Source organism: Salvelinus fontinalis, chromosome 9, assembly GCF_029448725.1.
Source record: "Salvelinus fontinalis isolate EN_2023a chromosome 9, ASM2944872v1, whole genome shotgun sequence".
NCBI classification, from domain to species: domain Eukaryota; kingdom Metazoa; phylum Chordata; class Actinopteri; order Salmoniformes; family Salmonidae; genus Salvelinus; species Salvelinus fontinalis.
Genome location: NC_074673.1, coordinates 26253884 through 26269759, shown reverse-complemented (window position 1 = coordinate 26269759; position 15876 = coordinate 26253884). Strand labels below are relative to the sequence as shown.

Sequence of the window (15876 nt, the reverse complement as noted above, 5' to 3'; positions counted from 1 at the left end):
AGAAAACATTCTAAGAATGTCATTTAAACACATACATTCCGTTCTCAGCATCAATAAAACTCTCTCTATCCTCTATATTGTTAAGTGTGTTCAGGTGTGATGGCCACACCTGATCTTAATGAGTGCTTGTTTTCCTTTGAAATTAGGTCTGTTTGAATAGACTAAAATGACCAGCTTTGTATGCGTAGAAAAAAGCTCCATCCTGGTGGCACAGAGGACTAATTCCATGGACAGAAAACAGAGGATTGTAGGTTTGAGTCTCACCGATGTGGTTGCATGCCTAAGGAAATTAAGTTCCATGTGTTCTATCTGTGCTTGGAGTTTAAAACAGTGAACGCAAAATTACCTAGCAGTGTCATTAAGTCTTACTGAAACATTCAGTTAAAGTTTTGAGGAAGTTATTCAAAACCTCCAAATAACCTATGAATTCCATTCTCAATGTCAATAAAACCTCCCAGGAAAACTTTCAAGGAACCAGAGTAAAACGTTCTCAGAACCTCCCTGCAACCTAAAAATAAATGTTACCCGAACAGGGAAAACTTTTACATCTCTTCTCAGAACATTTAAAAAACGTTACATTTTACCGGTCAGGAAACCTATGGCTTTGATCCCACAATCAATGTGAAACTAAAAACATTTGTTCCTACAACTTCAAAGGAACCAAATGTGCTATCTGGGCAGGTTGTTTTGGTTACCATATGAACCTGTTTTCCCAAATCTAGTATAGTTTTACAGTTATTCTAAAATGTGTGATGATTCAAAGTCTATTATAAGCCTATTATATAAGACATCGAAAGAAACCAACTATTGAGTCAGCTATGGGCTGAAAATGACACGGGGGAGGCTTACTGCTTTGCCTCTTCAAGCGCTCTCTGCTGCTCAATTCCTTTGCGCGTTTCCACAACCCGGCGCTGCTCGTCCTCTCAGTTCCCACTGCTCATCCCACTCCGCTACTGGACAAACCGTTGAGAACACGAAGATGCTTACGGAGCTCCTCTAAACGGGTGCCACCAATGAATTTGACTTTACCGAGCTGATTTGGCAGAGTTTATAGGGTAAGATGCATTTATTTATTTATTGCTGTTTTGTATTTAGTGTTGGTTCATACAGCAACATTTGTGTGACTGTGAACTAGTATATTATCTACACTGTTATTATTATCAGATATAGTAACTGCCAGTGATGAATTACGACGGACTTGAACTCACGTTTAGGCTTACCTGGACTGCACAGGTTACCGAACCGTGCAACATATAGGCTACAGTTATGTTGGAGGATGTTGGCGCTGCGCCACCGATAGTTTGCATTATTGTGTGATTTCTTATCTTATATCTTAGAGAACATGTCATTGACTGTGCATTTTCTTGGCACCAGGTACACGACGCCTTACACCCTGTTGCTCTGAGTTGATGGAGGAGACATATGTAAAGTTTTATTTGAATAACATTTAGATATCACTCTTTTGTTTAAAATGCACCTATATGTTCAATATTTTATTAACACTTGCCATTTTTTTTTACATGAGATGATTATAAACTTTCATGAGCACCACAACACCACCACCACCAAATGTTAGATATTTCCTTTGTAGTTTATCTATTGTCTTTCTAACTACTTGATTATGCTCTGTGGGGTGTATATAGCCTATGTGATTGTGTGTGTGTAAATGCACACACCTGCATAAGTTTGCATGTTGCATGAGGCATTTATGTCCTGTTTAATAATCATGTCTATGCATTCAGTGTAAAGACAGGTGCTGTAAGTCAAAATGTACAAGATAAGATCCACAATTGACCTTTCCACTTCTCAAAGTGCCAGTTTGCATTTATCTTTTCTGTGAGGCACAGGGAGACATGTAGGACTAGATTCATCTTCTGTCATATCACCGGGGTTAGTCTGTAGCCTCAGGTCAGTAGAGCTTCTCTCTCTGTGAGAGTGCGCCCTTCTCTCTCAGCTGGTCTGCCTGTGGTTGTTGCATGTCAGCTACTGTATGTGACTTGCCCCCTTGGCAGAGGAGAGAGTTGGGGGAGATTCTGGCAAGCAAGATCCACTCAGGGGGGCCCTAACCAATTTTTTAAAATGGTGTATTCATACTTTTAGCTGTCAGCATTGTCCATTGTCACTTCTTTCAACTGCTTCCCTAAAACCCCGCTATCTATCTATCAATCAAATGTATTTATAAAGCCCTTTTTACATTAGCAGTTGTCACAAAGTGCCTATACAGATACCCAGCCTTAAACCCCAAAGAGCAAGCAATGCAAATGTAGAAGCACGGTGGCTAGGAAAAACTTCATAGAAACACAGGAAGCTAAGAAAAAACCTAGAGAGAAACGAGGCCCAAAGGTTGGCCAGTCCTCTTCTGGCTGTGCCAGATGGAGATTATAAGAGTACATGGCCATTAAAGCCAAATCAAAGATGTTCAAACATTCATAGATCAAATAATAATCACAGTGGTGATAGAGGGTTCAACAGGTCAGCACCTCAGGAGTAAATGTCAGTTGGCTTTTCATAGCCGAGCAGAGAGAGAGAGAGAGAGGTCTGGGTAGCACCTCCAGGGAACAGGTCAGGTTTCCATAGCCACAGGCAGAACAGCAGAAACTGGAGTAGCAGCACCACCAGGTGGACTGGGGACGGGGATAGCCAGGAGTCGTCAGGCCAGGTAGTCCTGAGGCATGGTTTTAGGGCTCAGGTTCTCTGGGAGGGGAGAGAGAGAGCATACCTAAGATCACACAGGAAACCAGAAAAAGCATATTTTGTTATTACAGCCTGAATTCAAATGGATTAAATATACTTTTTTTTCTCACCCATCTACACACAATACCCCATAATGAAAAAGTTAAAATATGTTTTTAGAAATGTTGGCAAATTTATAGTAAATGAAGAACAGAAATATCTAATTTACTTAAGTGTTCACACCCCTGAGTCAATGTTAGAATCCCCTTTGGCAGCGATTACAGCTGTGAGTCATTTTGGGTAAGTCTTTAAGAGCTTTGCACACCTGGATTGCACAATATTATTCTTTAAAAAATTCTGCAAGCTCTGTCAATTTGGTTGTTGATTATTGCTAGACAGCCATTTTCAAGTCTTGAAATAGCTTTTCAAGCCGATTTAAGCTAAAACTTTAACTACGCCACTCAGGAATAGGGCTGTTGCGGTGACCGTATTACCGGCGGTCATGAGTCAAGAAGGCAGTCAAATTCCATGTGACCGTTTGGTCATGTAATTAGGCTTCTCCAAGCTCTGATGCTACTGATGGTAATTAGTAGCCTACCAACTGCCTGGTACTCAGCACTCTATTGTCCCTCTAATCACTCTGACATCAATGCAAATGTAATAGAAAATCTAATCAAACACTTCATGAGAGCCCATTTCAATAGGCTATGTATGCAATTGCGTGAGAAAACAGAGTGATAATCCTCTACTGAAAAGAGTAGGATCAGTTTCTATAGGCTAGGCCTACTATATTTATATAACCTTCCTAATATTAAGCACATTGCTTGTATTTACAACAGGAGTATAGCCTACCTGGCTGGCATGAAAATAAACCATTCGCTATTTTTCTGCTGCCCCTGTTTCGATACAGGTGCATGATAATGGTTCATTCTAAATTTAAAAAATGGTTCACACATATTATTTAGTATATGTAAAGACAAGATTAAATCAAGAATAGTCTGATTGGTGACAATATTAGCCTATCACTTGTGAATTATATGTTATCACTTGTGAATGATGCCTACCATAAGAAACAAAGACTTTTTTTGGCAAGTTTTTCAATCATAGTCACACCTCATGTAGCCTAGAACATAGGGCCTATATGTTTTAATAAGGTTTGTATCACAACTAAAGGGGCCAAATAACTTCTTAAATTTAAGCACATTCATCCGCTTTACAAGGGGTGTAGAGCCTAACTGGCTTACATAAGCAGTGTGTGAGTTTCAAGTTTGGGGAAGATCATTTTCACCATAAAAATGCACCTTTATAATAAAAGCATTACATGCATAATCACATTTGTGGTCACTTTTGATAATGGTGTTTTCCCACTCATTCACGCTTAAAGCCAACTGCCATGTGTGCATTGCTGTGCTTATAATATGAAGAAATAGCCTAATAGTTTATCAACATTTTAAGCTAAATGTTCTCATCTGTTGCGTCAGCCTCATTGCGTGGTTGTATTAATTTGGCATCTATCGCATCCCACAACTGTCCCAGACCATGCTTGGAATATTTATTTCTTGCACAGAATAGAATAGGTCAAGTCTTCACTTGTAGCCTGTGAGAAAGACCCGATCACGTGATGGAGAGCTGTGTAAGTGAGATGAGAGGTGCTTCAGAGCGAGCAGCATTTAGGGAGAAGGGCTGCAAATGGCCTGGATTTTTTTTAGGGTACATCGTGGTCACACAAAGGGGATGCTGCAGGGAAATTCATGGCATTATCAGGTGTTTCTAAAATTGTGAATGAGAGACTGACGAAGTGTGTACAGCCTGTGCAAAAAAACTAAGCAGAGCTCATGCTTTTCAAGCAACTTAAAAAAACAAAAAAACATCATTATTGTTGCATCATGCAGCCTTACAATGTATTAAAAATCAAAACATAGAGTTCAACATTTGTAGAACAACTAAAGGTCCATTAATAACTCTAAATTAAGCATATAGGAGAACCTATTTCTTTGTTAACCGCTCAACACAGAATAGCCGCATGTGTAAACTTCCTCAAATCGTTTGGGGGAAATATCCTTTCTATTTTATTCAGCTTTGTTGAATTGTATTCTTCATACTATAACAGAATATAAAATAATGCCACGGAATTCTAAGAAGATCTTGTTTGCTATGAACTAGTGTAACCCACAGCCATTTGGCATAGCCAGATCAGGACCTAACATAAGGACAACTCAGAGTATGCTATTCTGTTCTTCTGAAATAGACTACATTTTTTCATATCATGCTTCTTTAGACCTGTCTAAAATAAATAATGGATTTATTGTGAAGTTGTAGGCTATATGACATGGATTTATTTGACTTTTTAAAATGTAGATGTTCCAAAGGTCTGCATCAGTGGGCTGGAAGCCAGGAGATGCTAAATGTGTTTATGTTAATTAACGGTCAATTACCATGAGACCAACAGTTATTTGCTTGATGTTCACTAGCTGACGAAATTTCGTGACCGCCTCCACCCTACTCAGGAACATTCAATGTCTACTTGGTAAGCAACTCCAGTGTATATTTGGCCTTGTGTTTTAGGTTATTGTTCTGCTGAAAGGTGAATTTGTCTCCCAGTGTCTGCTGGAAAGCAGACTGAACCAGGTGTTCCTCTAGGATTTTGCCTATCCGTTTCATTTTATCCCCAAAAATTCCTAAGTCCTTGCCGATTACAACCATACCCATAACATTATTCAGCCACCACCATGCTTGAAAATATGAAGAGTGGTACTCAGTGATGTGTTGTTTTGGATTTTCCCCAAACATAACGCTTTGTATTCAAGAAATAAAGTTAATTTCTATGGCAGTACATTTTTTGCAGTTTTACTTTAGTGCCTTATTGCAAACAGGATGCATGTTTTGGAATATTTTTATTCTGTACAGGCTTCCTTATTTTCTTCACTCTGTCATTTAGGTTAGTATTGTAGAGTAACTACAATGTTGTTGATCCATCCTCTGTTTTCTCTTATTTATAAAATCTTTATTTGAAACAAGATCAGTTTTAAAACCACATTTATCTGTTTCTTTTCTATTTCATGAGATACAAAACAAGAAATGATGCAAACAACTGATTGTAAATTCTTTGTTGATTGAAAAAAATAATTAGGCTATTTTTAATCGTACTACACCGGCTCGTCGGATGTGGCAGGGCTTGCAAACTATTACAGACTACAAAGGGAAGCACAGCCGAGAGCTGCCCAGTGACACGAGCCTACCAGACGAACTAAATAACTTCTATGCTCGCTTCGAGGCAAGTAACACTGAAACATGCATGAGAGCACCAACTGTTCTGGATGACTGTGTGATCACACTCTCCGCAGCCGATGTGAGTTTAGACCTTTAAACAGGTCAACATTCACAAGTCTGTAATACCAACATGTTTCAAGCAGACCACTATAGTCACTGTGCCCAAGAACACTAAGGTAACCTGCCTAAATGACTATCGACCCGTACCACTCACTTCTGTAGCCATGAAATGCTTTGAAACACCATTATCCCAGAAACCCTAGACCCACTCCAATTTGCATACCGCACCAACAGATCCACAGATGATGCAATCTCTATTGCACTCCACACTGCCCTTTCCCACCTGAACAAAAGGAACACCTACTGTATGTGAGAATGCTATTCATTGACTACAGCTCAGCGTTCAACACCATAGTGCCCTCAAAGATCATCACTAAGCTAAGGACCCTGGGACTAAACAGATCCCTCTGCAACTGGATCCTAGACTTCCTGACAGGCCGTCCCCAGGTGGTAAGGGTAGGTAACAACAGATCCGCCACACTGATCCTCAACACGGGGCCCCTCAGGGGTGTGTGCGCAGTCCACTCCTGTACTCCCTGTTCACTCATGACTGCATGGCCAGGCACAACTCCAACACCATCATTAAGTTTGCTGATGACACAACAGTGGTAGGCCTGATCACCGACAACGATGAGACAGCCTATAGGGAGGAGGTCAGAGACCTGACCATGTGGTGAAAGGACAACAACTTCTCCCTCAACGTGATCAAGACAAAGGAGATGATTGTGGACTACAGGAAAAGGAGGACCAAGCCCGCCCCTATTCTCATCAACGGGGCTGTACAAGAGCAGGTTGAGAGCTTCAAGTTCCTTGGCGTCCACACCATCAACAAACGAACATGGTTCAAGCACACCAAGACAGTCATAAAGAGGGTACGACAAAACCTATTCCACCGCAGGAGACTGAAAAGACTTGGCATGGGTCCTCAGATCCTCAAAAGATTTTACAGCTGCACCATCGAGAGCATCCTGACGGGTTGCATCACTGCCTGGCATGGCAACTGCTCGGCCTCCATCCGCAAGGCACTACGGAGGGTAGTGTGCACGGCCCAGTACATCACCGGGGCCAAGCTTCCTGCCGTCCAGGACCTCTATACCAGGCGGAGTCAGAGGAAGACCCTAAAAATCGTCAAAGACTCCAGCCACCCTAGTCATAGACTGTTCTCTCTGCTACTGCACGGCAAGCGGTACCAGAGCGCTTAGGTCCAAAAGGCTTCTAAACAGCTTCTACCCCCAAGCCATACGACTCCTGAACAGCTAATCAAATGGCTAGCCAGACTATTTGCACCCCCCCCAACTATGCATAGCCACTTTAACAACCCTACCTGCGTGTCCATAATTATCTCAAACACCTCGACACCAGTGCCCCCGCACATTGACTCTATACTGGTACCCCCTGTATATAGCCCAGCTATTGTTATTTACTGCTGCTCTTTAATTATTATTTTTTCTTATCTCTTACTTTTTTTGACTTTTTATTTTTTAGGTATTTTCTTAAAACTGCATCATTGGTTAAGGGCTTGTAAGTAAGCATTTCATTGTTGTATTTGGCATGTGACAAATTTGATTTGATTTATTACGTTTAAACTGGATTAATATCATACATTGCAAGTTACATTACATATATATATATATATTTATATTCTTATTTTTTTTAAGTCAAGAACTTACCACTGTTCACCCCCTCCTTGTTTCGTTTCAATGGTTCATCTCCTTTTCAGTTATGTTCTAATTTGTTTAAAAACACATTTTTCTCTTATCAGAGCCATTAAACTCTGTAACTGTTTTAAAGTCACCATTGACCTCACGGTGAAATCCCTGAGCTATTTCCTTCCTCTCCGGCTACTGAGTTAGGAAGGATGCCTGTGTCTTTGTAGTGACTGGGTGTATTGATACACCATCCAAAGTGTAATTGATAACTTCACCATGCTCAAAGGGATATTTAATGTCTTCTTTTTTATTTTTACCCATCAACCAATAGGTGCCCTTCTTTATGAGGCATTGGAAAACATCCCTGGTCTTTGTGGTTTAATCTGTGTTTCATATTCACAGCTCGACTGGGGGATCTTACAGATAATTTTATGTGTGGGGTACAGAGATGAGGCAGTCATTCCAAAATCATGCTAAACACTATTATTGCACACTTAGTCCATGCAACTTATTGTGTGACTTGCTAAGCACATTTTCACTCCTGATCTTATTTAGGCTAGCCATAACAATGTCTCACAACCGGCTGTGATTGGGAGTCCCATAGTGCGGCGCACAATTGGCCCAGCGCCGTCCAGGTTTGGCCGTCATTGTAAATAAGAATTTATTCTTAACTGACTTGCTTAGTTAAATAAAGGTTAAATAATGATTATTTTTTAAATGTAAACAAATTTGTTGAATACTTATTGCCTCAAACATTTCAGCTTTTGATTTGAATTAATTTGTCAAAATTCCTAAAAACATAATTCACTTTGACATTATGGGTTATTGTGTGTAAGCCAGTGATTCAAAATCAATTTTTTTTTGTTAACACAACAAAATGAGGAAAAAGTCAAGGGGTGTGAATACTTCCTGAAGGCACTGTAAATAGGAGCAAGTCCATGTAATTCTTTATAGGTTAACAGTAAAACCTTGAAATCAGCCCTAGCATTAACAGGAGGCCAGTGTAGAGAAGCTAACATTGGAGTAATATGATCACACTTTTTGGGGTTTGTTCAAGGTTATAGCCGCCGTATTTTGCACTAGCTGAAGTTTAGTTAGTGCCTTACCCAGGTAGCCGGATAGTAGAGCATTGCAGTAGTTTAATCTGTGACAAAGGCATGGATACATTTTCTGCATACTTTTTTGACATAAAGTCTCTGATTTTTGCAACGTTACGAAGAAGGAAAAAAGCTGCTCGTAAAATATTTTTTTCTTTCCTGCTCTGGTCAGAATGTCTGCAGAAAGTTAAAATCCCAGAGGACTGCTCTTCTGCATCACTCTTGCTCTCCCTGAGGACAGTGTGTGAGGAGTGTCACCTCTCTATGTTTCCCCTGGTGGCTGCAGCGTGAAGGATGTAAGGCCGGAGGAGGACGCAGGATGGAGTGTTCCTGGAAGACAGTGCTGCTGCTGGTGTGTGCCTCTCTGGGGGTCCAGTACACAGCCATCCGCACCCTGAGAGACTCCCTGTCCGGGCCCTGCCACGGTGGCGTCTACCACTGTCAAAACCGACAGCCCAAAGGTAAGAGAACTCAAGCATGAAACCACTAATGCACAACAACAAGCACAATTGGCTGTACTCTACATGGCTTAGGGAGCATACATTCCAGTGTATCTACTTTGTGTGTCTACTGAGGAGTCTTACATTGCCAGAGCCCACAGCCCAAAGGTAGGGTCAAAACTCTGCCAAGCATGTCCCCACTAACTCAGAAAAATAAGCACAAAGTGGCTATGCTAGTATATGGCTAAGGGAGCACACATTCTGCTGTATGTTCTAGCCTACTTTGTGTGTGTCTACCACTGCCAAAGCCAGCTGCCCAAAGGTCTAGGCATATCTCTGCCAAGCATGTAACCACTAATATAGAACAAGCACAAAGTGGCTGGACTGTATATATGGCTTAGGGAGCACACATGGGAGCATGCATTATACTGTATGTACTTAGTGTGTGTCTACCGCTGTGAGAGCCAACAGCCCAAAGGTAAGGCTCTATTTGCAAAGCACATAACAAGACTGAGCAACAAACAGAAGTAGCTATACATTTTACTGTATGTATTTTGTTCTTTAATTAAAGTAGAATTTTAATTGAGACTGTGTTCTAGTCTTGCTCAGTAACTGGTAGGGTTTAAACTGATGCCTCTATTATGTAGCTAGACTAGTGGAGGCTCCTCAGAGGAGGAAGGGGAGAACCATCCTCCACAGTGAATTTCATTTAAGAAAATATATTTTATATAGATAAAACTACACAAAATATATTCACATTCCACCAAATAATTAATTAAAACACACAGTTTTGTAACGAAGGTCTACAGGACCCTCAACAACTTTGTAGGGAAGCACCATGGTGTAGTTGGAGGACAGCTAGCTAGCTTCCGTCCTCCTCTGTCTACATTGACTTCAATACAAAACCTAGGAGGATCATGGTTCTCACTTACACAGTAATTATGACAACTTCCGGAGGACATCCTCCAACCTATCAGAGCTCTTACAGCATGAACTGACATGTTGTCCACCGAATCAAAGGATCAGAGACTGAATCTAGTACTGAAACATAAGCTACAGCTAGCTCAGCAGTGCATAAAATGTGGTGAGTAGTTGACTCAAAGTGAGAGAAAGACAATAGGTGAACAGTTTTGAACAAATTAATTAATTCAAAAATGAAGGAGGAGAAAGTGAGATATATATTTTTTTACTTTCGCTTATTTAGGTAGCAAATGCAGCTAGCTACTGTAGTTTAGCCTACTCAAACACCCTGCTCAAACAGAGGAATGCTATGTTAGCTAGCTGGCTATGACTATCCAACACTGGAACTCTTCCAAGTCAAGGTAAGCTTTTGGTTTTACTAATTTATTGGCACCGGGTCCCACCGGTTTAACTACTAAACGGCTTACAGACTGTATACTGCACTACACGATTGAGCGGGTTTACTAACGCGTTAATTCTATTAACTATGTTGACTATGATGTTGCTTTAGCTAATATGGTGACAACAATGTAGGCTCTCTGTAGCGGTTATGATATGAAGGTTTGGCTTGGAAAGGCTTTTTCGCCTGGCCAACAGACAGCTGATGTGCTGTGCATTGAAGTCCACAAGCAAAGGGAAAAGGTGAAAGGATTCTGTTGAAAAACGTTTCTTAAACGGAAGCAAACAGAACGAAACGGGGATAAATATACCTGAATTTGTCCAATAGAAATCTCATTTGCAACTGCTGGACTAATGATTATACTCCTGATCAGCTAGGTACAGGCAAGAGTGTGTAACTTGGTATTTAATGTGTCACTGTCTGTCCATGTGTCACTGTCTGTCACCTAAAATCTTTCTCCTCTCGACCTGTGTGCACCTATGTTGTAAACTTTCATTCATAGGCTAGGTTGTAGCAAACTCATGATGGGTATGGGGAAAATTGTTGTATCATGTAGTAGCCTAAACCTATCGATGTTACATTGAACTGGGTGAATAGAATATGAATGACAGTCATCCAATATGCTGTAATAGAAATAAGGCCATGCTCATGAAAAAAAATAATCGGCCTCCCTCATCTTAAACGGCACTGACAGCCACTGATTAGACAGTAGAAATAACTTGTGACTCAACTGATGGCCAGCAGTCACTTTAAATGCGACCAGTAGAGGGCATACATAGACATTTTATTTTACAATTGCTTGATAATATATTTCAAAAACCTCCTAATTGAGTATATATATATTCAGGGTTCACAAGTTTGATTTTGTGAATTTTTGCCCACATAAAACCTTTATGTGGTATTCATACGGGAAGAAAGTTTGTTTGCGTGGGTCATTAGTCAGTGACTCTCGAGGAGCAGAGGGAGAGAGCAAATAGTAAGCTAATCCTTACCCAAGGGAATTCCCCTTTTCATTGAGGAGAGGATGAGAGAGATGTAATATCTGTGATTCATTTTTATTCATTTGACAATTATCCTCCAGTTTATCCTCATTAATCAGCTTTCGCGGGGTGGCTGTATACGCCTTTTGTCAAGCTCGTCTCCAGATAAAAGTAACGACCCCTTTGCAATCAACTCCTCATCAGCAGTAATTACACGTTAGCAATCCGCTCTATATTTAGAGAAGAGACATTTCACCAGTCCTTGGGTAAACATCGGCAGACAAGCATCTTACTCATGCATGTTTAGCCTACTTTCTGAATTATTTAAGCAAATTGGCTGGAAAGAGTCTTCAGTTGGTTTTTCTTAGTCCTCTGTTATGATGATGATACCGGATTCTATTTTACTTTTATAAACTTCTTTCATTCCACGTGTCCATGTGCCAAGAGCTTAAGATTGGTTGCAGAATGTCTTTAGCTGAAATTGTATGAAAGTCAACCAATTAATATTAACAGTTATTTATAAAGTAGTACAATAAAGAACAATCATGAAGTTGCCCTCTAAATAAGTCAACTAAGACCCATACTGTTGTATATAGACTTTTTAAATACTTAATCAACTGTATCATATTCTAGAAAGATATGCAGCTATTGTAGTTATTGCAACTATCACAGTACAATAGGCTATGTGTATTACATGGGTACAGATATCATCTCCTTGTCCCCTTGTCCTTCTAGACTCCAGGTGGAGAGCTCTGTGTGAGGACAACACGTTGCCCATGGAAACATCGGCCATGGCCTCCCGGCGCCACATCCTCCTGTTCGCCACCACCCGCAGCGGCTCCTCCTTCACCGGTCAGCTCTTCAATCAGCATCCGGCCATCTTCTACGCGTTCGAGCCCCTCTACCACGTCCAGCAGGCCTTCACCAACTCCAGTGGCAGACTGCGTCGGGCCCTGGACCGCCGGGCCCTGCTGGGGGCCTACCGGGACCTCCTCCTTAACCTCTACACCTGTGACCTACGCTTCCTGGAGAACTACATCCGCCCTGAGCCCCAGGACCACATCACTGGGTCCTTCTTCCGCCGGAGCTCTAGCCGAGCTCTCTGCTCCCCCCCTGTGTGCCCCGAGGGTGGTGAGGGGGCCTCAGCCTCTGGGAGTCAGCCTGATGAGACCTGGTGCCCCAAGAAGTGCGGGGCACTGAACCTCACACTGGCCTCCATCGCGTGTCTTTCACGGGGCCACGTGGCCATCAAGACAGTGCGTGTCCCTGAGGTGGGGGACCTGCGCACCCTGACCGAGGACCCTCGGCTAGACCTAAGGATCGTTCACCTGGTGCGCGACCCCAGAGCCATCCTGGCCTCGCGCATGATGGCATTCTCTGAGCAGTTTCATGCCTGGAAGATCTGGAACGCTACAGGCAGGCAGCCGCACTACGTAGACCTAGCTCAGATCACCAGCACCTGCAGGGACATGGCAGACTCAGCAGAGACAATGCTGCAGAGGCCGGCGTGGCTGCGTGGACGCTACCTCTTGGTGCGCTACGAGGACCTGGCCCTCAACCCCAAGGAGAAGGCTCAGGAGATCTACAGGTTTGTGGGGTTGGAGATGGATGAAAGCGTGCGCTCGTGGATCGCACATAACACCAACAACAGCGCGCCTCCTACATCCGAGTGGAACTATAAGTACTCCACCACCAGAGACTCCAAAGCCACAGCAGAGAGCTGGAGGCTGAGACTAGGGTTTGATATAGTGAGGACTTTGCAGACTTTGTGCAATGATACACTCTCTCTTTTAGGCTACAGGGTGGTCCACTCTGTGGCTGATCTGAGAAACATGTCTAATAGTCTGGTGGAGCCCAGGCCTTTTCAGACTCTCGTATAACTGTGACCATGCAGGTGGTTGGATATTTACATTTACATTTAAGTCATTTAGCAGACGCTCTTGTCCAGAGCGACTTACAAATTGGTGCATTCACCTTATGACATCCAGTGGAACAGCCACTTTACAATAGTGCATCTAAATCTTTTAAGGGGGGGGGGGGGGGGTCAGAAGGATTGCTTTATCCTATCCTAGGTATTCCTTAAAGAGGTGGGGTTTCAGGTGTCTCCGGAAGGTGGTGATTGACTCCGCTGTCCTGGCGTCGTGAGGGAGTTTGTTCCACCATTGGGGTGCCAGAGCAGCGAACAGTTTTGACTGGGCTGAGCGGGACCTGTACTTCCTCAGTGGTAGGGAGGCGAGCAGGCCAGAGGTGGATGAACGCAGTGCCCTTGTTTGGGTGTAGGGCCTGATCAGAGCCTGGAGGTACTGAGGTGCCGTTCCCCTCACAGCTCCGTAGGCAAGCACCATGGTCAAATGGATATAATGCTACAAGAGCTCCATAGTGTAACTGATATGTTGTCTGTGTCTTCACTCGAACACAGGCAATCCAATTTTGTTCTTTAACCACTAATTGGTCTTTTGACCAATCAGATCAGCTCTTTTGCCTATAATTGGGCAAACAATCAGAATTGGGCTGCCTGTGTAAATGCAGCCAATGATACAACGTTTTATTTCACAGAAATGTTTTATGACTATGATTATGACTCTGTCTGTGTGTGTCTTCATTGCATTTAATATCTCCAAGCATGTTTTGTTTATGCCTAGCAATTTAAGATATTTACCCCCAAAATTGTTGTGAATTTAAATGCATTTCATTTACAGTTTGCATGTGGTTTGAAAATTACACTCCAAAAACCGACAACTCAACTGCCAGTCCAGTATGTTACCTGACAGTATCGAGGAGAATCTCAGGTTTTTGAGTTGTCTTAGATAAAGCTTCTTAGTGTACGTGTTTATGTGCTGCTCCATTCAAAGTTCCTGGCTCTGCTCTTATTTATTCACCCTTATTTTACCTGGTAAATTGACTGACAACATATTCTCTTTCACAGCAATGACCCCGGGGAAGCTACATGTATACTTAAGGCCATATTTATACTTTACCTTAGAATGTTATGTTTTTAATCCTGGAAATAATATTGTTTCTATGTTCTTTTTCCTGGAAATTCAATGTGTCTATGTCCAACACTTTGTATTCATGTTTTATTTCCTAGAATATCAATTGCTTACGTTGCACTGATGCCAGTGCTTAGTACAGTAATTCTAGCCTCAAGTCACTCTAATGGTGTTATGTTTTCTGAGAATGGCTCGATGCAGGTCATCCATTTATGCTCACCTTAAAGGGATGGAGGGGATTTTTGTGAAATGAAAATTATAGTGCTTGCCTGACAAAGCATCTTCGAAAATGCTCTGAATGATGCCTGGAAACGGCTTAAAATGTCACAGGTAACCACACCATGAAGATCAGCGCCTGTATCCTACTTTGTATTGCAACCTGATTTCAAATGTACACTTCAGAACACTTCAGACAGAGGCCTTTGGTTGGTACACTGTATATACTATAATATATGTGTTATTAAAATAAAAGGTGTCAGTGCTTTGTCTTAAGTCTGTAACCCTCAACTGTAAATCATGTTTGTCAAAATATCATAAAGCTATGTTTATAAATGTAATATTTTCTAAATAAATCGATTTAACATAAACAAATTGTGTTTATTTGATTAAGTTAGGCTTATTGTGCTGAAGTCAGTCAAACGACAATCCTTCAATATCAAAATGAAAACCTACAGACAAGGACATTGTGGTTAGAATAATTTATGTAACTGAGCCTGGTGCTAATTCAACATCTATCATTTTATTTCCGCTCCTATCGAATTTGGATTGTCTTCAAACCAAACCTAAATCTTGTCATTGCTGATGTGGGGAAATAAACAATCAATAGTATTGACTCTGAGAGAATCCTAGTGGACAGAATTTATGTATAATGTTAAAGGTTTCTTAAAGTTTGGCGAAAGCATGGTTCTCCTATGATTATTTTGCGAACCATATGTTATCTGATTATCTGAGAACCATATGTTTCTTAGGTGAGAATTTCAGTACTTCATCATAACATTTTCTACAGGTTTCCTCATGGTTCTATTTAAAGTCATGTTCTCAGAACATTAAGAAAACTTTCCATAAAAAAACCCACAAGAAAACATTCTAAGAATGTTATTTAAAAACATACATTCCTTTCTCAGCATCAACAAAATTCTATCCTCTATCTTGTTCAGCATGTTCAGGTGTGTTGGCCGCACCCACTAATTGGCCACACCTGATCTTAATGAGTGCTTGTTTCCATTAAAATGGGGTTTGTATAGACTAAAATGAACAGCTTTGAATAACTTTTAAAAAACTTGGCATGCTAGCTCTATCCTGATGGTACAGTGGACTAATTCATTGGATAGAGAACATAAGTTCGAATCTCACCAAC

General features: G+C 41.5%; 1 protein-coding gene across 2 annotated transcripts; it reads left to right on the top strand.

The window, feature by feature from the left end:
- The first annotated feature begins 726 nt into the window (after positions 1-726).
- On the top strand, positions 727-15082 carry LOC129862349 (carbohydrate sulfotransferase 1-like). Of its 2 annotated transcripts, none has more exons than XM_055933889.1 (3): positions 727-1055; positions 9036-9210; positions 12265-15082. In XM_055933889.1, exons 2-3 carry the CDS (start codon positions 9069-9071, stop codon positions 13407-13409), a joined length of 1287 nt encoding a protein of 428 aa, XP_055789864.1. In that variant the 5' UTR covers positions 727-1055; positions 9036-9068; the 3' UTR covers positions 13410-15082. The 2 variants fall into 2 exon arrangements, with proteins under 2 accessions (XP_055789864.1, XP_055789863.1); XM_055933888.1 differs by having other exon boundaries at positions 8922-9210.
- The last annotated feature ends 794 nt before the right edge of the window (positions 15083-15876 follow it).